Source organism: Diadema antillarum, unplaced genomic scaffold (assembly GCF_040938485.1).
Source record: "Diadema antillarum isolate AM-2024a unplaced genomic scaffold, OU_Dant_1.0 scf00000095, whole genome shotgun sequence".
NCBI lineage: Eukaryota > Metazoa > Echinodermata > Echinoidea > Diadematoida > Diadematidae > Diadema > Diadema antillarum.
In genome coordinates, this window is record NW_027270984.1 from 741,457 (window position 1) to 766,662 (window position 25,206).

Here is a 25,206-nt window from a genome sequence, read left to right on the forward strand (position 1 = left end):
ACAGAGTCACGCTAGCCTGACGAAAAAAAAGTATAATAATATATCTCTGACAAGCTAAATTACATCAAATGATATTCCCAGGCAGCGAATTATATTTGATAAGGAGCCCCCACTCTGTGGGCTCACTCGACCTGCTAAAGCAGTTATATTTGTTCAAGAGCGTATATTAACTGTTCAGTCATATTTATTGAGACATCTACAAGGTGTAGGCCTACAATACAGAGCAGTTTTTTTCCTCCTCGGAGCATACTCATTTGTTGGTCATTGAACTGAGTTGACTTTGTTTTTCTATGTTTGTTTACATATTCACCCCCTTGCTTGTCCATGTATCATTTTACGGCCTTTCATTCATCTTGATTATGTTATTGGAGTGTACAATGAGTTTCCTTGTCACGACAGCTGGATTTTTGATACATTAATGTTCGTGACTATACATTATCAATTTGACTAGAGTAACGTTGTTACTCTCAAACCTTAAACGAATTATGTGGAGCCAATATCGTGGACGCTTCTCATGCCTTCCTTAAGTCATTCTCCTTCCTCAAATCACAAAGAGAATGACAGTTATTCTTATTTTCAGAGAAACTACCTAAAAATCATATTGATAATCTTCATCCTCCATCATCTAGACATTTTTAAGAATTGTGTTGACGTCACACTATATTCCATACTCTTGCCGCCTAACAATTTAGGACGGGAAGGACACTTTTGCAGCGGTACACGACATTCCACGCTTTTTTAAGTTTTCGGCGTTTATTTTTATTAACGTGAAGATGCGGGACGAATTAGACATAAGGATGAAAAAAAGAAAGCTACAACCCTGGATATATTCTTACTGTATTTAGCTCATAATGTGAACAGCAACCGGTCATTCACCTAACAACTTCGTTCGGGGTTTGTCTCTCCCTCTTCTTTTCGTTTCCCACCACATTTTGACTGATATAGGTATAGCGCTCAAGAATGTTAGATAGATTAGTAGTTCGTGGTTTGGATTCCCCGCTTTGTTCATTGCTCTAATGAACTCAGAAAATGATCAGATCTTCTTCTTCTTTTTTTTCAATGTCCTCGGTTCAATTTCCTCTCTTTGTTATACGACTGTTTCTTGGCTTTATAAATTTAAGATAAGTAATGAATTTGTGTATGTGTGTGTGTTGTTGTTTTTTTAATAATACCTACGCGCAGATACAAAAATACCTTTTCCCCACTGGGCATTATATTTGCTACTTCTTGTTCCCAAACTTTACAAGGGGATTCTTTCACCATTTTCTTGTAGTTTGCCTCTGTTTAATGCTCTGGCACATTTTAGTAATACATGTTCAGTTTGCCTTAAAAAGACTCTTTATATTTTATCAGTCTTTAGGACTTACTAAATAATCAAGGAAATTAGGAATGGCAGTCTTGTCGAGGAGTGAGCAAATCTTGTAAGTAAACAAGAAACTGATTTTTGTGATTTTCATGATATCATGGTCTTCATCAATTAACACAGTGTTGATACTATCACATTCATCTTTCAGATTGTCGTTAAACTAAGAGAGAAATGAAAGATTTGACTGATGGTTCATCCCCTGACCGGACTTTAGAGAAAATCTGATAAAAGAAAAGCTCAACACTTCAAGTCTTATTCTGAGAGTTAAGGCTTAATAATGTCAGTATTAAAAAGGAAACAGGTGTATCATGGCGTTATTATATAGATCCATTTCGTTAAACGGGAGAAACAAAGAGCTAGATTTAGTCTATGATACTAGGTCAGTTCATATGGAAAATATGGCCAAGGTCACAAGCTAAATTTGAAAATTTGGATTTTGGTATCCGAAATAAAAGCAAACTAAAACATTGAAAATTATCATTCTTCGATTTTAACCTTAGATTAGCATGTCAAAAGTGCGAAGAATAGATTGGTATACATAGCGTCCTGTTTCATGGTATTAATGGTATATAGCAAATCTGTTTTGAGAGAATAGTCAAGCATTTGATGGCATTGGTGTCCAAACGTGTAGTGGAACAGCCTCGTGTAGTTATAGAACAAATATAGCGATACCATTCTTCAGGTCTCCTCTTCTTTCTCTCTCTCTCTCTCTCCCTCTTTCTCTCTTCCCTCCCTTCTTCCTTTCGTTATTTCCTGTCTTTCTCTCAATATGTATGTATTTAGTTTACATTCTCCTGCCACTCGAGAGGCGAGCCGATTCGTTACGCGCTCTTCTGTGAGTAGAAAAGTGGGTGGAACGCGAGACAAACCGTCTACTACGCGATGCGCCCACTGGTACGCTTGTCAGGATTCAACGTCGTGCGCCCTGCAAGAGATCTCGTTTCCAAGCCGGCAGTGTAATGTTGCACTGCAACGGTCTTGTCTTCTTCATCCTCCTCCTCCTCCTCCTCCTCCTCCTCCTCCTCTTCCTCCTCCTCTGTTCCCCTCATCCTTGATGAATGATGTGGTGCCTCGATGCAGACGGGTAGGTTAACGGGGCTAAGTGAGAACGAGCCGACGAAAAATCTCCTGCTTTGATTGGAAATCAGTCAACGCGACGACAGCGCGGAGGCCCGCTGTACAGTCACGTGACCCGTCGAGCGCAGTGTCGTATGGCGCTCCGCTCTTCGGTCGTCTCGTCCACATGTGGACAAATTCGTGTCGGGCTACCGACACGAATACCACTCGATCACGGAACACCTGTTTTGCCAAGGGTGAAAAAAAAAAGCACGTAACGAATGCCGATCTGTTATGGAGGGACATAAACGACGTTCAAAATATGCCATTCGTCAGACCTTCCGTTGTTTGTTGCAATTCAGCTGGTGCTCACGTCTTCAGTAGATATGAAATTCGTGCTGTAGTATCCACAAAATGCAGCTTTGCTAAAATGATGTCTTTTGTTATCAGCAACCGTGTGGTTATGCCTATGCCATCTGTAGTTGTGATTTTCCTGTTTGGAAAATCCTCTATCACTTTGACAACTCTTTACATTTGTTGTGTCATTGCTTGGTTAAATAAATTTTATTTTTTACATAATGATATGAAGAGTTTGACAGCGAAACGGGTCAAGCCGCATTTTGTAACATTCTTAAGTAAGTCTATTATCAGATAGAAGACAAATAAAACTGTTGATATATCAATTGTTACATAAGAAGAAATAGTCTGAAATTTTCTTATCATTTTATTTGCTTTGGGGGCAGATTTAATCTCTAATATCTGAAATTAACAACAACAGAGTTGATCGTACTCTTTATATATAAATGATATACATGTATAATGATAAACTGTAACGGTTCCTACAATAACATTTATCTAGCTGCTAAATAATTACCTGCAAAGTATTCTTCTCTTGTGTATGCAAAGACGATCTCTGGTGTACAGAAAAGAGACACTCTCTTGGGGGATATATGCTGCTCTTTGTTAAGAGTTTTGCACTTTATAGTCGTATTTATCTTTCATCTTTTATAACCTTAAAATATATAAAAGCAAGTGTGCAATACTCTCTATCTTTTTTATGACATCACATCAGGTCGTAGCTGCAAGTGCTCTTTTAAATTACGCTGATACATATATAGCAATCGTATATATATACGTATATGTAAAAAAAAAAAAAAAATATATATATATATATATATATATATATATACATTAAGTCAAACCTGCCTAAGCGGCCACTTGACGTATCCCCACGAGAGAAAAGCCATGCTAAAGACCCTGTGTATGGCGGCAACCTGTCTAACGCGACCAGGAGTTTTGGTTTCCCCCGGTAGATTTTAACCTCTTTATCGCGGCCACAGACCCATACGGAGTCGGAACCGGGCCCTGTTTCATAAAGCTGTTCGTAAAGTTACGAACAACTTACGAGAGACTGGTGATCAGTTCTGATGTGCTATACTTATCAGAATTTCCATAATTCAGCACAAGAACTGATCACCAGTCGCTCGTAAGTCGTTTGTAACTTTACGAACAGCTTTATGAAACACCCCCTGATCCGATATTTCAGCATGGTTGTTGTTGTTTTTTCTGCATTGCAGCCATGCCGATCATTCATGGCTAACAGTTCGGTGATCGCCACCGCTGTTTTCACTCGCCGTTCAGTCAGAGTTATAATCTTGTGAAAAGCCTGCTTGTTGTATGCATGCTACTGCGCAACAAGTCGATCAATTACGGCATTGTTCATCGCATGAAACGCGTGCATACATATACACACATAGTAGGTGTACATGTAAGAAGTATGACGATTGTATACATGTACATGTAGGCAATACACATAAAACATCTGATAACCTGTTTTAAGTAACCACCTGTTTTTGACGACCACTCTTCGTCTCCCTTGGATGGCAGCCATAGATAGGTTTGACTTTATGTGGTACTAGTATACGTATTTAGTATATACTAATAGTGTGTGTGTGTGTGTGTGTGTGTATGTGTGTGTGTGTGTGCGTGTAAATGAATAGGTCTATAGAATATATCATTATTCCTGTGACTAAGATGGCCATCATAGTATCATTATACAAATCTAGTTCAACCCTACTGACTGAACGATTAACCTCGGGCAATTTTCATGACAGAAGTTGAAAACGGCGTTATGCTTTGCAAGATTCCAGGAGGTGGCAACTTTTACGTGTATAACTAAATCAAAGTCTTGATGAAATCTACCTGGTTGTTTCCTTGGATAATTTCAGGCGACATCCTTTTTATCTGAGAATGCGTCGTGTGTGTGGCATCACGTTTCTTTTTTTAACTCAAGACACTAACCCTCTTACGAGTAATAGATTGGTCTAGAGCATTAGAACAAACATACGTACACGTAACCACACACACATACACACACACACATACATACACACACACGCACACACACACACACACACACACACACACAAACACACCTTCTCTTCATACGTATAGCTTTGAATTACTACTTGCACAGAGACACCCTATGGCGAAAAGACACATTAGCTATGTTATGTTTGCAAAAACCAACAGGGTCTTTCTTGTCCTAGTAGGCGAGCAAGTAAAAAGCATGTTTCCCCTTTGTAATACAAACTTAAACTTCGTCAAAAAAAAGCTATTATTAGCTGTTATGGTTGTTGTTCTTATTCTATAAATCAATGAATGTATCTCTACTGGAGAGGGCCCCCCCCCCCCCCATCCCCTCCTCCACACACACGACATTCTCGGTAATTATCCGTCAAGCCGGTAGCAAGTCGTTGGCGGTGGAAAAGGGGGAAAAAACTTTATGTGTGCTCGACGAGACTCGAGATACATCCCTTGTAGAGATGATCTGGAGAAAAAAAAATTGTAGCAGTGAGCTGGAGGGGAACACTTGTTAAAATGCTCTCGACGCGGAGTATACGTTTTCCATTCAGCAGAAAAGACGCAAACACTTTCTCCATTGGTGACAGGAGAGGTCACTGGAGGCAAGAAAGAGTATTCCAGGCCAAACCACTCTATTCCAGTCACCGTCCTGAAAACTATCATGTCTTTGCCTGTTCCTGTATACCCCTACCTTATACCCCCACCCTCGGGGGAAGTTCTAAGTGTTATTCTCTAGCGCATGGCGCAACACGTCAGCGTGGGATGGGGGGGGGGGGAGGGGGCGGGAGGATGGGAGATGCCCGCTCCCTGGTTACAGTTCTAATCGACCAATCGCCCATCTCTCTCTCTCTCTCTCTCTCTCTCTCTCTCTCTCTTCTGCCCCTTCATCTCTCCTTACAAGAGAGCTAGATTAGTATCTACCTGTCCGCTCGCTGCGATGTTTCATTTTTCGCAGCTCCGACGGCCGTACCCAATGGTCTGTTTAATGAAATTTGCCACCTTCGGACCGTCCCTCACAGGGTAATATTACTGCTCATCAGAAGAAGAAGGCATGGGAGAAGATTGAGAGGAAGAGAAATAAGGAGACATATATGGAGAGACACAAAGGGAACTGGAGAAAAATAGAGAAAAGAGAGAGAAAATGCGACTGAAAATTAAACAGAGAGAGGACGGGAAAAGGTGGTATAGAATAATGAAAAAAAACAGGAGGTGAAATATGATATGTAAGACAAAAATTGAGAGACATTGAAGCGTACAGGTTTGAAGATAAAGAAATAAGGAGAGAGGAGAATAGAGAGAAGGATGAAGATTTGAACTTTGTTAAGACTTCAAGTAAAATATTAGATTTTCTAAGAAAATAAAGTTTCCGGGAAAAAAATCAATAACTCATTGTAGATTGTTGCATTTTCTCTTCCATGACATGTTCTACGTTGCAGGGACCGTCACAATATTAAAACATCATAAAATGTAATGATGTTTGATGAGATGACAGCCCTTTTCTCGCGACAAATCGACTAAAAAACAACAACTAAAACGACCAAAAAATAGGTAAATCAGGAAAGATCGTAAGGGCGGATGGACCGGTATGGAAAATAACATGAGACATTACCCGCTATTACCCTAAATCGCTCTAGAGTATACCCTAGAGTATACTCTACGGTATACACTCATATACCTCTAAGGAGCAATTTCGCAACCTCAGCGCCAGATGATTTGAGCCGACGTTGAGGGCAATGTCTTAATTCGAGGGTCAATATTTTCTATGCCATTCATCTGCCCATACTTATCTCAATGAAATTGACTTTGCTTCCTGTTTTTTCGAAGAGGAACTTTGTATGTTTCCAAACGGTTAGTCATATATTATCAGTCTATCCAAACTCGGCAACAACCCCTCTAGCTCCAAGCGCAGTGTTAAAATATCCAGCCGGGTAGTGCCGGGGGGAAGTAAACATCACTATTTGTCTTGTTATCGTGAATCGCATTAACACCTCTTGAAAAAAAAAACAAAAAAAACCTCGAAAATGTATATAGGAAGTCCCGGCCACGCTGCATCCTCATTCCAAACAGAGGCTGATTTTGGTAAACAGCAGATTTTTTTTTTTTGTGTGTGTGTGTGGAAAAAACAAGACAACAACAAGACAATATAAAAACAAAATTTAGAATAACATATTGGAAAATTGTTGGCACAAGATGGCGGATGACACGGTTTCCGGCACTCTGAATCGTGTTGCCCTTACGGAGACATAAACATCCATCCAAACCATTTGCTGATGGAAATGATGACACGGTTATGAACACTTGGGATTTGGCAATGCGATGCGATGCTTGTGTTGACGGTACTGCTGTTGTTATTGCTTCCTGCTGTTCCATCCTCACTCATTGCGTTTCAGTGCTAGATTGTCAAGATTGTGTCCCCCTACCTGCAAAGGAGAATATTCTTTGGTCGATATTTCTCTCTTTTTCTTTCTTTCTTTCTTTTTTTTTTTTTTTTTTTGGTTTTCTTTCTGTCTGTCTGTCCCCCCCCCCCCCTCCCCCCATGTGCTTGTTTGTTTTTCTCGGAATGATCAGAACCTGTCCAACGAACAAATAGTAACTCACTGTATTTTAGTTTCTGGTGGTTTTCCGAATAATCCTCTGGATTCAGGATTGTTTTGAAAGGATACTCATGTATCAAGACTATACAGGGGCAGTTTTGTTCAGCATACGAGGCATCAAGGACAAAATACATAAAGTTACCTTCCACTGCGCTATAAAGACGGATGCGCCCATTAACAATGATAATTTTTCAGATCTCAGGAAAAGACACAAGAATGTTAACTTCATGAATTATGTCTGTGTTATACGTTTGTTATTCCCCAAAAAGGAATAATTCGAAATAAATCGAAGGGGGTGCCCCTGCTAACACCCCCTCCCCCACACACCTTCCATACGGCACTTGCATTGTCTGTTGCAGGTCATTGCTAATTAGTGTTCCGCATCTTGGAAACTGGGAACACGATGCGATTGCCCGCTCGCGCACCTTGTCCTAGAAACAACACGGTTCACGTGTACTTGCATGCTGCATCACGCACATGTCTTGAGAGTGGTTGGAATTTTATGAAGTATTCACTTTCGTTACTTTACCAACCATTGTAATGTATCCTTACTGTAAGTTTTTGATAATTGTTTTCGTTGTATAAATTCACGTGCATCATTTTTGTCACTGAAAAAGTGAGATATATGTTTACATATTATTTCATTGTAAAAAAAAAAAAACCGAAATAAATTTGAACTGAAGTGAACTGAAATGAGTATACGGCATATCAGATTAAAAAGAGAAGTCTGGCGCTTTCCACCATATTTCAGATGACTGGACATTCGATAGCGTTTCTGAAAACTTTGGGTTTCGTTTTTCTCTGAATTCATTTATCTTCTGTCATATTGAGATATTGTCATGTCTCTGCTAAAAATTGTGATTTCAGTTACTACCCTGGCAGCATCCTTGGAACAAAATCTACGTTATTTTTTAGTTACTCCCGTTCCTTTTCGGATCTACCAGATATACCAATGGGTATTACCACAGTCATGATTGCACTGCTTCTGATGCATGTTATAGTCACAGCTAGGGCCTACTTCATTTGTGTATTCACTTTCATCATCATCACGCCACCACTACCATCTCCATAGCCGCCACTACCACCATTATCGCAACCAAAACCATCACTATCTCTCTTATCAATGTTGTTCACAACCACCATTACCGGTATTGCCCAAATCACCACGATTTCGTAATCTTTGTCTTTCCGGTTAACTTGCTTGGGAGCCAGAGCAAAATTCAATCTGAGTGAAAGAACCGGATGCTCATCCTCAGTCAACGGACGTCGACTTTGATTAACAACAGTCCTCCTGGGCTGTCATTTCCAATACAGTGTAATGATTATTATCATGAGCACTGATCAATGCACCCTCAACTCCATCACCTCAACAACTATACCATCATCATCATCATCATCATCTTCTTCTTCTTCCTCTTCTTCATCTTTATTATTCTTCACATTATTTTTATTAATACTATTATCATTATCATTATCATTATCATTAAATTCAATACAAATTCAAATCCAAATTCAAATTCAAAGTAATTCTATTTCCATATAAAGTAATATGAAGTAATATACATAACGCTTGCAGGAGTAAAGAGTAAGGAATTTGTAAAAGAATCTTAGATAACACAAGCTTCAACAACACATTGTACAATTATAGTAATATCTTTTTTGTATTTTGATAAATGAACGAAAAAGCAACTACATTCTTATTCTTTAACTGTATATGGAAAATAGAAATTCACAAGAGAAGCATAGCTTGTAAAATTTGTGAATTACTTATTATCATTCTGCACCATGTTGTGTAAATGAAGATTTTAAATGCAAAAACAGTTATATCCATTTTGTATGGATTTGAAATATTTGGGATTAAAGCTGATGAAAAACAAAGGAAATGATTAAGTCATATGTGATGATGATAATGACATCTTTATAAACCGTCCTTGTTATTAATCGAAAGCAGTATTATCATTGAAAAGGTTCTCTTTTCTCTATTTGATGATGACGTGACTCCACTTGAAAAAAAAAAACTTTTGAAAACAGTGTTTATCTGTTCTTGTTTTCAAACTCTTCAAATGATGATGTCATCTCACAAAATTATTGTGCAACTGCACGTACATGTATTAGTCATCATCAAGATGGGAAAAAGAATATGAAAAGAAAGGAACCGAAACCCCACTGTGATACAAAGCAGATTTCAAGGCAACTAAAGGTTGGAATGGGTCTCCTGTACTGATGGAAGAAAACAATATGGAAGATGTTCTCGCTTCTTCTCTCGATCCTCGTATCGCACGATTTTTTAATCAAGGTCCGCTATATCTGTCAGAATCTACGCCTACCTTGCCGGGGAGAAAGCGGGCCCGTGATTAACTGGGGCCCCTGCAGATGAAGCAACGGGAGAACGTTTAGACAGGTTTACCGGTGGTGGGGTGTTTCATAACTGTCTTAAAGTCACAGTGTGCTGGGGAGCAACAGGGGGTGATGCTATACGGTCCTGCCTATCCACATGCATGCGTTGAGTGGTATACTTCTTAAAGGGATCGTATAGTTTTGGTTGAGATCTAATTTCAGGTTTTTAACATTCTTTTGATGAGATAATGAGAAACCTCTAATGAAGTATGGAAGAGCATGTGATTCTATGAGGAATTCAACGTTTATTTGATGAAAATTGGTTTTGAAATGGCTGAGATATCCAAAAAAGAGCGATTCTAATAAAGTGTGGGACCCACACTTTATTACGATTGCTTTGTTTTACTTTGTTTTTGGATGTTTCAGTCATTCCAAACCCGATTTTCATCAAATAAACTTTGAATTCCTCTTAAAATGGTATGCTCCGTAATACATCATAAGTGCTTTCTTGGTATCTTGCAAAAAAGTTAAAAGCCCAATTCTCATCTCCACCAATACTGTACCATGGGTGGATGGGTGGATATATTTGTGGACTGCACCAGTTTAACTGGCGCATTCGAAACACACTTTTGTGGACCTAAACATTGCCAATAAACTCAATGTAAGAATTTTTTTAACCTTCCGGAGGATAGTTATCATCATTCGTTTAAGGCAGATGTGTTTTGATGATTATACTTTTGATGGTTTTCAAAATTGCATATCAAAGTTGACAAGCGTAAATAGGAGGTTATTATGTTTTCACTTCAACATCCCTGATTTTCCAGGGGTAAGCCTCATTATATTTTTTTTTTCTGGTCAAAGTGCATATACAAGCAATCTAAAGTGTTCTTAGAGATGAGTAAACCTTGGAGACGAACAGCATCAGCAAACAAGGATAATTATTGGCGTCACGGCTGACGGCAAAGAGACATCTTAAAGGAGACCTCCGGCTGATTTTCAGACTTTTACAACAATTTGAACAACTGCTTATACTGAGTACAGAGTTTCCGAATTTATAGTGATTGCGGTGAGGAAAAAGAATGTTTTTAAAATGTATAACAAATTGCAATGAACAAGAATGATGACATAGCAACCTCACCATAAGAATGCATGAGTTGGGGCTCAAGGAAGCACAACAAAAGAAGAAGGCATGCACAGATTTCACATTGGTGAACTTGTTAAGTAAGCGGCATTGTAATGGAATTACACTGCTACATTTCTGAAAAATGTGAGGCTCCTCTGTCATCTACACTGATCAGTGTAATTTGTTGAAGATTTTTCAGAGTATTGGTTTCTCTGCTCAAGGACCACAATAAATTCCACAAATCTATATAATATGGAGCTGTCGATTTATTTACTACATGATATGAAATTATGAAAATTGTCTGTAATGCCCCTTTAACAGCATCCTCGAGTCATCTTTTGTTGTTGTTGTTGTTGTTGTTTTTTCTCGTCACACCTGCGCCGTCATGGTCATTTAACTCTGCATACACAAGAGCGCCACTTTCCTGTACAGAGCGTATCTAAATAAAAGGTTGCCTCTTTCCTAACAAGCGATGGCGCTATTAGTGTCTCGACAATTAAAAGTTGACCTTTTTTAATGACAAACTTGAAAAAAAAAACTGCCTTTATTTCATTTTCAGCAAAGAGTGTCAATGCACAAAACCTAACACAAACAAAGAAAGAACAAATACAAAATGAAAATACATAATTTGGTTACATCGAAATTTTGATATCAACACAATAAATTGAAGAAAATGAATAAATGCTGAATATTGCATAATGTTGAAAAAAAAATTAATAAAAATTTGTCGGCACAGACGGAGTGCACAGTTTAGTCTCGCTCGAAGCAGAAGTTTTCAATAAACAATTTAATAATGGACAATTTTCCTATACCTAGCTCCTTTATACATACGGATTACATATTCTTATACATTTCTTCTCGCTGAGACATTTGCTTTGCGTCATAAAACAGGTTCACAATTCGTCAGTGGCAGCTCCTGCTTTGAAATTTATGATTTTTCAACCTGACGAGGTTAAATTCCCCTTTTCCATTGCAACTGAAAATGATGTCATCTATACAAAACCTACACGATGCACCTACGTGCCTGCATGTACCCAGGGATGAAAATGACTTGCTATCAGAAATTATGATCTTCTTTTAATGAGCACACCCACCGATCAGTGGCTTTTCTTCAGATGCGGCGATGGAATTTCGCCCAAGAAGTCTCCCATCGAACGTATCCGGGTCTCCGTTACCATGGTTAGAATTTTCTTGGAGGCGGAGCAAAGAGAGCGTCGCGACACTTCGATATTACATTAAGGGTGCCCTCTCTGAGCTGAGTTAGTCTGTGTTGGTCGGTAATTCGCTGGAATATCAACCGCAGATACAGGTCTCTTGTTTGTCCACGATACGTAACCTATTTCCCGAGCGGAAGAAGCGAGTAGAGTGGTATAACAAGTAAATGTAGGTCAGTTGAGTGTACGCCGCGAACTGTGTGTAAACACAAGATTATGTCTTGTTAATTTTATTCGACTGGGATGAATTTGATTTTGCCCTCAACTTACAAGGAAGTGAAATTTCAAAGCAATTACCTGATGACCGTTTTCTGTCGAAGCAAGTGAGGTCACTCTCGTTTGGATTCATTTTTATTAATCCCATTCAATCTGACAATATTACAATACTGTCATATGCAATAATAGGAAAGAAACTAACATACCTAAAGAAGCGTTGTCAAAAGTCAAAAGAATAAACAATTTCCATCTGTTTGCAGGATAAAGAATACGTATGATCAATTTGTTATTTTCATGAGTTTATGTTTGTGTGTGTTTGCTATTTAATGTGGCGTCACACTGTCCGGAAATTGACACAAGATGGTAATACGAATATTTTTTTTTCAATATCGTGCAAAGTTGAACCGGAACTTGGATAAAAGCAAATCAATAGCCGAAGCACGTAAGATGCCTACAGAAGATCACACGATGGAAACCGAACCTCACACGAAAGCTACGTGAAGATATGAACTTATAACCAAGAAGTTTACCCTAATGCACATACGAAGGAAACGCTAACGCTGCACGAAGATTTTGCCGCCATTCAATAAGTTGCTCATAAAGTCTGAGAAACTGCACTGGCGGCCATTTGATGGGGCTTAAGATACCCTCACGAATAACCGGATGTTTTGATACGATCAGAGCCGAATTTTAACATTTCCTTTATCGTTTGTCCATCTCTGCTCAATTTCGAGTCATGTCACGTCTGAACAACTACAAGACAAAAACCGTGTTGAGATGGTACACTATATTATGTGGCTGAACTAGAGACCGGACACGAAACGCACGCGAAAATGCGATGGTTCTGTGATGAGCAGGTGTGTGTCTGTACACTGTGTGTGAGAGCTTCGTTTGTGAAAAACGCTGTTCGCCTTGCTCAATGTTATTCCCAAGGAGATGGTGTACTAATAAATATACAATCTCTTTAGTTACGAAGTATTCCGTTTGCAGCAAGCGGAGACGTCATATTATGCTAAGTATATGATAATCGTTGATATGAAATTTTGCCTGACTTTTATCTGGCGTGGACATTATCATGGGACCCGTACACAGTATGGCGTGAAACAAAGCTGATCGGCACTAAGATCCTCTCGTATCATCTTTACAAGAAATGCTATACAGAGCCAAGAAGATGTAGTTGTCGCTTTCTGATCAACAGGGCCGAGGTTTGAACTCTCTCCTTCTCGCACTTTGCCATTTCATTACACTGCCATATTTTTTAAATCTCTTTCAGGGACATTGAATTCAGTTTCGCGTCATACATGATTTCATCGCATGACGTACGCTGTATTTCTTTTACCCCCTCTATAGTATTTGCTTTTTATGCCTTACTTTTTCTGTCCTGTTCTTGTAGTTTGGGTTTGTTTGTTCTACGTTGGGCGCGTGATTCAATTACACCGAGTCCCATTTTCCTGTTCTTCCTCTTCAACAAAGGCAACATTTAGCGAGCACGAGCTCTCTTTACATTTAAGAGCGCCTTCGCAGAGCTGAGAGGGATGAATGCGGACATTATGGGGTCTTTGTAATCACCTGAAACTTGACCTTCGTGCAAACTCATCCGATAATGGAGCACTTTCTCCCTCGCGGGCTCTTCGCGTAACCCTACCTTTCGTCTGCCCGAAACCCGCGCGCGGGAACCTGGCACGGGAATTAACCCTTTCGCGCCGAGACATCCGCCGAAGATTTCCTGTCGCCATGCATGGCTGCTCGCTCTCGTGGGGGAGAGAGAGAAATTCGGCTGCTTGAGAACCGCTTCAAGTTCGGACTGAGGCTTCAAATATCCAGAGGATTTACCAATGAAACGTTCAGCAGTGTGGACGCCTCAGCATCCAATGTGCATTATTTATGAGTGAAAATATTGAGTAACGAGCATGGGGAACTCACGCATGATAGAGAACTTGGCATCTACTAGAGCTCATGTCAGAGCCCTTGGCCTGTATATTATATTTCAAAGCAATTATCATTTCAGTGAACGTAAATGAAAGTGACGTGGGTCTGTTTTCGTGGTGCTACATGAGTGCGGAAGTGAGATTCGCCTGAATGCCTAATGTGTCACTGTATCAATACTCTTTAATTCTTGCAGATAAACTTACTGTATAGATATCTATGTACATTGACAAATGCAATGAGACGATAGTCACACTCCAGTGAAATCTATGAAAATCAAGTCACTTAGGGTTGTTATTACATAACGTGAATATCCCTATGTCGGTTTACATGGTGTTTCAATGGCCTCTGGAAAGAGGTTTGAGTAGTGACACCTTGCATCCTTCTTTTTTTTCTGCACGAACTGTCTCACATTTTTGCTCTCTTACTCTATCCAAAGAAACAGAATGTCATCCAAGACATAATGTTCTTACAATCATTACATAATAACTATACCTATACGTACGTCTTTGTTCGTTGGTAAAGTAGTAACGTTTGGTGTAAAAGCAAATTGCACGCATTAAGCCAGGAGAATGACACTATGGGGTGCCGAGTGTCGCATGATCTATTTCGTAACGAAATAAACCCTGCGACACTTGGCGCCCCATATGACACAACATCGGCGGACATTCTGAGCTGCACGCATGACACCATTGCAGATAGTAAAATGAAGTCATTAGTGGCATTCTCACTGTCATAACTGTGAGTCCGTTCCCGTTCAGGTTTGTTCCCTATGCTGGCCGATGTTTTCGGCTATCTCGGAAAAAAAAATCGTCTTGATTGAAATTCAGTTTATTTTCATGTTTCTCAGTGGACTGATTTGACATGTATGAAACATTTGTTTTCTTTCTCTTTCCTTCTATCTGTCCTTCTTTCTTTTTTTCGCGTGCAGACAGCAACTTTGTACTGGGCAACGCGCAGGTGGATCGGGACTACCCGATTGTCTACTGTTCGGACGGGTTTTGTGAGCTGACCGGATTCGCCAGGGCAGAGGTGATGCAGAAAAGCTGCGCCTGCAAGTAAGTGAAGATCGAAATTCGTTTTGACCTGACAGTTCCTGGGGATCACTTCTTTTTTGGCCTCAGAAATTATCCTCTTGTCTTCTTTAAATTAAATCGGCAACTCTGAATTTCACTGCGTATTATCACATTTGAATAATTGAGATGAAAGTAGTTACATTCATTAAATCTACACCAATGAATTCTGAAAGACATGTACAACAATGTGCCGATTATAGAAAGAAACAAGATCTTCAAATATGTGTTATCAATTTAAGAATCAAATGTGAATCTAGTAATCAAGAGCTTTTTGAAAATTCTACAGTGAAAATAAACATTTTAAAGAGTTTTTCCTTTTATTTCCTGTACTCTAACTCATACTTACAATGAATATCAGATAAATTAAAATGATATGATAGACAGTATCCACACTACAGGCATGTCATTTTTGGGACCTGGTTGGTCAAGGGATCGAGGTGTCAACAAGATTTCATTGAACTGAATTAAGCATTCTAATTACTGATTAAATCACATTTACCATGCGTAGTTTTTGTTTGCTTGTTAGACGCAAGAATATCGAACAATCACCTAGCCCCAATGATCTCAATTTGGCCAATCGCGAATAGATTTGTCCCGGCAACACACTTTATACAGCACAAAACAATTACAAGATGACACATACACCACACTGGGTTGTTACTTGTAAATATAAAAGCAAATGGCTGTTTTGACAAGTGCAAACTTATAACAATGTCATAACAAACACACGCACATGCACAATCTTACAAAGATATAAGATATATTTCTCTCTCTCTCTCTTTCTTGTTCGATTTCTTCATATCCTTATCAGAAATATCCGTTCTGATTTCATATCTCCATGACTTTTTTTGTTGTTGTTGGCAATCTCCCTTTTAAGTTTTGCAACCAAACAACCCGAGTGAGTATACAGTGAATGCATTATCAAAAAAGAATCGCCGTACGGAAAACAACTTCCTGCCAAACTGTTGCATGATTTCTTTCCCCCCTCAAGAGGATTCGTTTTGTTTGACCCGTACACCTAAATCTAGGCGAAAACACGAGGATATGGTTTTTCTGCCTGGGTATATTTGTTTTGGTATCGATAGCTGTATTCTTTGATGTCACCAAACAAACAAACAAACTTTGCTTTCCTGTATGGATATCGATGCCCTATCTCCCAGGAACTGCAATGACGATATAGAACGTACATTTTCGTGTGTGTGTGTATGTGTGTGTGTGTGTGTGTGTGTGTGTGTGTGTGTGTAACACTATTTCGAAATATAATTCAATAAACCACTCTAATGCAATTCGGGGCCAATTTCATATGGTAATGGATGAAGAGCATTCCAGTGGTTACTTCGACGTCACGTGACCCAAGGCAGGCGTGTTAAGGTTTCATTGGGGCACCATATGGATTAATGGCTGATATTACAGCAAATAAGTTGAGTTCTGAGAAAAGAATCTTAGATACGTGACCTGTATGGCCAAAGGCTGCGATGCGCATGTTTACAAAGTATTAATTCCGAACGTAGACATTGAGACTACGAAAAAACACACACACAAAAAAAAACACGTATCGATATCTGAGAATGCATACACACACAAAAATATGAAGCAATATTGTACATTTTATACATCTGCCAGACTTGAAGTAGACTGTTGCTGTCTATGTGCTTCGAGTTATTAAGTAGCATTCCTTAAAGAAAACAACAACAACAACAACAACAACAACAACAACAACAACAACAACAACAACAACAGATCTATGGCATTATAACTGTTTGTATTCACAGCGACTTGATTTAACCGCTAGGTATTGGGTTCTTTGATCTGATGACGTAGATACAGCGGTCTCAATAAAACAAGATGCTACTTAGAACAGGATTTCTTTCTTCACTGAAAAAGAAAGGATGTTTTTTTAACTCCTGCCATATAAGTATAACGAAAAGTGTAACCGGTACATCGTTGGTTGAGGGCGGCGAAACATTTTTAATCTTAATATCTGTGTATGTGTACTTGTATGTGTGTGTATGTGTGGAGGGGGGGGGGGGAGTGTCAAGGGTCAATGGAAAGTCAAAGGTACCCCCCCCCCCCCCCTTCGATGGCAAGAATCTCCCGGCGCAAGTTACCTCAGAGAAATGGGTTTTGCAGTGTTTTTTTTTTTTTTTTTTTTTTTTTTTGGGGGGGGGGGGGGGGGGGTTGGTCCAGGTTTTTTTTAAGGGCCAAAAGTGTGTGTGTTATCTCCTCACATCCCCCCCCCCTCCGCGCTATGAGGCCTCTGGGTTTAGCGATTTATGGGACAATCTTTGCTTTTATTTTGCACTTCATGTTCAGATTGATTCCTTTCGATTTAACGCCAAGAAGCCTATCATATTTCTGGAGCAATCACTTGAACCCCTCTCTCTCTCTTTACAGAATGAAAAATACAATGACAAAAGTCACACAAATACCCCCCACCCCCCCCCCCTAAAAAAAAAAGCAGTGAACCATTTCGATCACGTCTAAGGCAGTAGAGATAAGAACAGTATATCTGTATTACTATGATTGTGACAATACTGATTAAATGTGAGCAGAATGGGGAGGAGGAGAAATCTAGCCACCAGGGGTCCGCTGGAAAATATTAGTGGTTCAGAGTCGAAAATAGAAACAAGGAATAGATACAGGGCATGCTTTGTCATGTTGTGTTCTTTTTTTATCCATTCATTTACCTCTATAAAGTGAGTTTGAAGGACACACATCAGAACTAACAAGAAGCAAACTACTTTCACTTAGGAATATTTGCCGCTGTTATCAATATGGCCAATTTAAGCATTAAGCCATTGAAAGCGAGTTCTTGTCTCTGTGCAGTACGCTAACTGACAGAAATTTGCCTGATCCAAGTCCCAAGTTGCCTATTATTTCTCTCATTTGAAGTATTTGGCGTCTTATCAGCATGGCCAATTTAAGCGCTTAGGCAGTCTCCCGGCCCACAACCCCGTTGACATATGAGGCAGCGGCGAATGCGCGGATTCGCATATTGTGCTCGTTAAGAACCGACCCTAATTTGATCAGTGATCGGGCAAGACGTCGCAGTCTCGGAGAATGTCATCCCCGATATTTCGTGGACGCAAATGTTGCCTTGGAACGGCCAGAGATAACTGCGCTGCTGTAAGGTCTTAGGATGGGGATGCGTGCCCTTTCCCTTAAAGGTGGTCTAACACCGACACAAGAATTGTCCGAATTCTCTGTGCATTTCACAAAAATAGATTTCGATGAAGACCATATTTTTTCTTTCCAAGATCTGCGTCTTGCTCTAGAGAAGACATGAAAATGCGATGTTAAGGCGAGAATAGACGATATTTGAATGTTTGTTTGGGGGTTTTCCTATTTGGTCGTAGGATCTGATGGGATGTGCCCAAGTTAGCAAAGGTCATAGCTACTTTGTTCCATCATAGTTTAGATGTCATTTCCGAAGGACCAATCTGTTAAACATATATATCGCATTCCCGTTCTTGTTTGTGAGGCATCTAGAAACACCAGATGACTGGTACAGGTTGTACTAACATGGAGGGGAAAAAACCCCAGAACGAACTGAACACGCCCTTCAGAAGTTGTGACTTACTTTAAGATTTGTCGTATAAAAGAATCTAATTTTGAATTTATGATAACTTAATTCAAAAGACACCCATCAAATGACCATTATACTTTAAAACCCGTCGTAAAAAAAGGAGCTTAGTTTTGGATATGATCGAACTGCATAATAATAGCCTTCACACTACCATGTCATTGGAGAAGCAAATTGTGATGTCATTACCACGACATTGTCTTGTCACTTTAGATGTCGCAAGCAGCAAAGAGTGTGATACGACTTGTGTCTGGAATACCAGCTTAGTTTCTTCCAAGGACATTTAACGTATGAAAAATACATACAGTGTCTGCACTTTACTTCCAAGAGACTTTCATCCTTCCGGTACTGCTACATTGAATTTTCTAGAAGCACTGATCATAATCATTTTATAAGTTCGCTAAGTAATTTGATAACAGTTTGTTAATCTTTTTTACTATCGCCTTTTGAACATGCGTTTTCTACTGTTACCAGTGCTAATCAGTATTGTGTTCATTTCATGTGCCTAGATAGGGCTTAAAATCTACCTCATACAAAATAAAAAAAGACAATTTTGCTGGAGAGAGGGGTATACATTATTTTTACAGAACTAAAATATGAATTCGAAAAAAGAAATGTTTGTAAGTCCAACTGATAACCAGTTTCTGCATTTAATCTGGGTTCAATTTTCTGAAATCAAAGTGAATCGAAAATAACCAGAAGTTCCCAGAACAAAGGTAAAAAAAAGATGCAAGTCTATTTCGAGAGGATTCGAATACGTAGAAGCGATTTTGAAATGATCGATAGAATCGATACATGAGGCCCCTTTGTCGGAATATTGATCGTCTGTACGCAGATCCTTTCAACCTTGGCAATGCGTACGGATCCGTTTTTTTCTTCATCTCTGTTGCTAAAGTCAAAGCAAGCCCAAAACCGGTAATGCACGTCATGTAATATCTGGAATATTTGATTTTCTACTCGATCAAACTTACATCTCAACTCTCAGGGGAACTTGCACGATCAATGTTGAAAGCCAAGGTCACACAAGTAGACCGATAAATCCAGTGAGCTTAGCAGAAGCCTCTTCTTCGTAGCTCGATAATGCCGAGTCCTTATTTTCCTTTGTCAAAACATATCACGATTGCTCAAACTTGACGCGTCTCAAAATAGCATAAGTCAAGCATTTCATTTTCATCGCATGCTTACCAGAAATTTGAAAGCAGACAGGATAATCAATCTGTAGAAAGACTCTGTATATGTAACAAATATGTTTGCGTGATGAACTGTATACTGATTTTGAGTATACAATGTATTACATTTTATAAAGTAGGCCCCCTATAGACATCTTTTTCTCTCTGCCTGTTTATTTACAAAACAATCGTGGAGTGATGTTAACTTTGTTCAAGTCGCTGCAGATTTTGTGTTTTTTTTTCGGAATACCCATCGATTGTGCACAATGTTACGACATTCGCCTGGTTTGATCTGAAAAATGGCATTGTGCTCATAAGAACCAATTACTGTAACCAATTACAAAGCACTAGTCGACTCCGTCTTGTCAATACCGACACAATTTGGAATAACATATCTAGAATGTATGTTTTCTACCACATACATTTATTGCAATATACGTATTAAAGAACAAATGATACAAATGATTATGCTCTTCCACTGTAAGCACAAACATAGAGATAATTATATATATATATATATATATATATATATATATATATATATATATACAATAGAAAGAGAGTTTAAAACGGGTCTCTTTTCATACATTTTTATAGAAAAAAATCCAAATAAATGTATATTTAAGCCAAGGCTATTCAGTGTTCTCATATTTAGTTTTCCTACTTGATTGGACATAGCTTTGAATATGAATGTCTCAAAATTGTAGTTTGTATATCATTTTGTCTTGAAAAAAGCCGGAAAAAAGTTTGATTTGCCAGGATTGTAAGTCCAGGGGAGATGAACATACAAACATGTACATTATTTTGGGGGAAATCTGTGAACATTTATCTTACTTATTTTCTTATTCTTCTTGTTGTTTTCAACTCTTTGTGTGTGTATGTGTGTGTGTGTGTATACGTCATTCTTGCATTCATTTTTATTTACACAATTATATCAGGGCATCTCAACACAAGTTACCTGTTTGTGTAACTTCTCGGGGCATGCCCTCCTTACAGATCACTCTATTATAGCTATCGTGTTCAATGTTAATGTGCCTCTGTATTTTGTGATTGATCGGACTGGAATAAATGTATATTATGAATTGTATATGGATTGAAATTCTTCTGGCTGTGATCGCAATGTATGCCTCTCAATGTTTTCGTCCCCCCCCCCCCTCTCTCTCTCTCTCTCTCTCTCTGTATATCTCTCAAGCCTAAATTGGATTGTGCTCTACCCATTCTTTTTACCCCCTGGCGCCCCATCCAATCACAACCCCCGGATATTACCACGTGACAACAGATCACCAGATGATCGCTTCCCCCCCCCCCCCTCCTGTTTTCCTGCAGCACTAATCTGGGGTATACGGCGGCGCGGTGACCCCTGCAATGTGTACTGTGAATATTTATTAATCTAATAATGTAATATTATACGCCAACCCTGCAACCTTGCGTGTCATTGCCCCAGCTTTCCACACAAGCTCAGTTCTAACAGTCACGCTCAAAAAACCAGGAGCGACAAAGAACCGTTGCTTGCATCTTTGCGAGTGCAATCAACCGTCACAGTATTTCACAAAGAGGTACTTTCATGTTGCCGACTCATAAACACATACATTCGCCAACGCGGACACACACACATGTATACAGGGAAAGTTGCTTTTCCAACATCTCGTGTTAAAGTTTGTACTTCTGCGTGTTAATACCATCAGACATTCTCTCAGTACCACACCTCAAGATCATAATATGCCTACTTTAGATTCGAGACTTATGAAAAAAGACACTCCTCCCTAAAAAAAAAAAAAAAAAAAAAAAAAAAATGTGTTCTCAAAATTAAATCAGTACATGAAACGCTTCTTTTCTATAATTGAGTTCTGAGCATATGCAGATAGCGTTGCACCAGGGGGGAAAAGAAGAAAGGAATGCGATGGAAAAATGTATGAATAAAACCCCATCAATTCCAATGTGAGGGGAACCCCCCCCCCCCCAAAAAAAAAAAAAAAAAAACACAAACAGTGTACTTACTCGTACAATGACAAACACATATTGATTGATTGATTGATTGATTGATTGATTGATTGATTGCGTGATTGATTGATTGATTGATTGATTGATTGAGTAGGTGATTGGTTGATTGATTGATTGCGTGAGTGAGTGAGTGATTAATTGATTGATCAATTGATTGATTGAGTGAATGAATGATTGAGTGATTAATTGATTGAGTGAGTGAGTGAGTGAGTGAGTGAGTGTTTGATTGATTGATTGGTTGATTGATTAATCAATTAAATGATTGAGTGATTAATTGATTGATTGAGTGAGTGAGTAAGTGATTGAGTGATTGATTGATTGATTGATTTCATTTCTGCATTTCTCTTTCATGCATGAATGTAAATCATTGAAAAAGATAAGTACAATATTGTTTGAATCGAACAACTGAAACATGTAAGTGATCAATTAAAGTATACGACATCATTCCATGATAATATAAAATGAAGGCGAGCAGGTGATATTTCATGCATAAATTGTATGCAAAGTGAAGAATCACATGTACCTGCATGCCGTTTGGTCAACAGAATCAGGCATTATGCAAAGCATCCCAGTTTTAGATAGAATATTTTGAAATCCTATGAAATACCAAACCATTCAAACAGGCTGTCGTTTGAGAGAGGACGATATTTCCTGTTTTCCGATTGTCAGTCCCAATCAAGTTTTTATTACAAATCCCAGAGCACTTCTACGTTGAAATAGATTCATATGTCTCTCTAGAAAGACGTGCCTGGACGTTTAGGTACATGCTTCTATTTGCGGGCCTTTTTTTTCAATAATGCGAGTCCAAATCATTGCTAGCCCACGGCAAATTGAAGTTTCGGCGAAATCAATGTTGCTTTGTGCTTAATTCTATGAAAAGAATGTACGAGTGCTCCACAAGATGAAACTTCGATTTTTCTGTGGTGAATGTTATCGTTCCAGGATTTTTTTTCCCCCCAGCTTTTTATTGATCCATTATCAATAAAGCTTCCAGGGAGAAAGGCTAAGTTTAATCATCTATTTCCAGCATTTGGCTGCATAACAAGACATATCATATCTGGCTACATCCTCAAACCAAATGTAGCTCGGAACAAAAAATAACGTCATACGTACATATGTATTTATTGAGTTGGAAACGTTATTGCGTTGAAATCCAGTATACTACAATGGAGAGAACATAAAGAAGTATGTCATAGAGAGAACATGATCAGTTTTGTGTGTGTGTGTGTGGGGGGGGGGGGGGTTCATAGGAGACAATCCTTAAATCAATGAGATTGTTTACACCTGAAATGGATAGATTTGTTTTGACAAACATAATAATTTGTGTCATATAGAGGTAGTCGAGAATTATACCCACTAATACTGTGTATGTTTACTCAAATAAAGAAGTGGAGAAACGATCAGACATTTATTTTCTTTTGTGTGTAATTTCTCGAAACATAATAATGTGTAGTAAATTTTTATTTCTTCTTGAAACCCTCTTTGAATATCTATTCATAAACTGACCGAGGAATACACAACCACTATATATTGTGTATGCTTGCAAAAACGAATGAGTAGAATTCCGTAACTAAATTCAGAAGTGTGTCTGCATGTTTACGTACATGTATTTTGTCACGTGGTATGTGTGTACAGGGCGTCTGGATTTCTTCCTCATAACTTGATTACTGGGTGGTGTCTCTTTATCTGTGTTTATAGGGTAATTTTGCAATCAGAAATTGCTTTCGCACGTTACGAGTTGTACTCAAACCTGCAAACAAAACAACAACAACAACAACAACAACAACAACTACTACTACTACTACTACTACTACTTCTACTACTACTACTACTACTACTACTACTACTACTACTACTACTACTACTACTATTAAATACCTACTGCACAATGTGACTTAATTTGTAGTGTTCAGTTGTTGTTTTTTTTTATTTCCCCAGCAATTAACATCCATTTATTTCTGAAGAATCGGACGGGGGAGGTGAAGGATTTTTTTTTTTTTTACCTGCGGGGTACCTTTTTGCTGTCCTTTCCATTTTTTTTCCGTGATAAGGAAATGTCATTGACCACGTTTGCGTTTGAATCTGGCTGTGTAATGGGTTGTCTACACAGGATTCGTTGGGGATGCATTAAGTTAATGAAAATGAATGAGTAGGACGGGGCAAGACGCAGCCTCAAATCGCGTCCACTTCGCATCCAGCGTGGACTGCTGACCCATTCCGAAGATTTATGACGTTTTTCCCCTGACGTGGACATCAACAAAATGTAGACAGTCGCTGAGGTCAAGCCCTCCATATAATTCAGTAATATATATATCTGAAACGATAATGATGACAAATGTGTTTGATTACATCTGTAAAATAAATTTTGATAAGCTCAATAGATTCGTCATCAGCAGTGACACTGGACACAGACTCTAAATGTAATCAACATTATATAATCATACTCTTCAGCTTGCCGAGAGGATTACAAACATAAGTAATTGTCTGCAAAAGATATTTGATAAAGGTCATCAAAACAGAGTGACACAGGCTTGGTGTATTCCTTCAAATAAACTCTGTTTTATTGTTTTTTTATTGAAATTCTTTATTTTTTATTTGATATTCAACGTGAACAAACTGCAAAATGATTTTTTTTTTGTCTTATTGATTTTTCTTTTCTGTCTTTTTCTAAATTTCCCTCCAGATTTTTGTATGGCCCCGATACGACGATAGAAAAGATCACGCTGATCGAAACGTCGCTGGAGAGCAAAGAGGAACTCAAGACAGAAGCCCTCTTCAGGAAAAAAGACTGTGAGTGAACATCCGGTCCCTTTCACATTCAAAACTTAAGCCTCTAATCCGCCTCCCTAGGTTAGGCAGTCACTCAGTAGCTGGTTTTCAAAATCGTCACCTCCGGACGTTTTATACTCTTGAAGTTCTTTTCAGAATACAGTGGTTGCCATAAGTAATCAAACTACTAGAACAAAATCAAAATTTCCTTTTATTTTCACGTTTGTCCAAAAGGCAAAGATAGTTACTCAATTCTACTAAATTGCTTTCAGGATTTTGGTCCAGTTTGTACGTGCCTTTTTCTACAGGGCACACTATAATGACGTTGTCCAGTAATAACGGTGGTCGATTAGACGTTACACATTGCATAGATGAGGAGCTAAAATGAAAGATTCTGTAAAGAGCCTAACAT

At 38.7% G+C, this 25,206-nt stretch overlaps 1 protein-coding gene across 1 annotated transcript in view; it reads left to right on the forward strand.

Moving 5' to 3' along the window:
- Positions 1 to 25,206, forward strand: part of LOC139718531 (voltage-gated delayed rectifier potassium channel KCNH8-like) — a 194,914-nt gene that overhangs the window by 147,129 nt on the left and 22,579 nt on the right. Inside the window, exons 2-3 of the mRNA XM_071630003.1 lie at positions 15,128 to 15,254; positions 24,709 to 24,815. Coding sequence (XP_071486104.1) covers positions 15,128 to 15,254; positions 24,709 to 24,815 — 234 coding nt within the window. The remainder of the gene's footprint in view (positions 1 to 15,127; positions 15,255 to 24,708; positions 24,816 to 25,206) is intronic.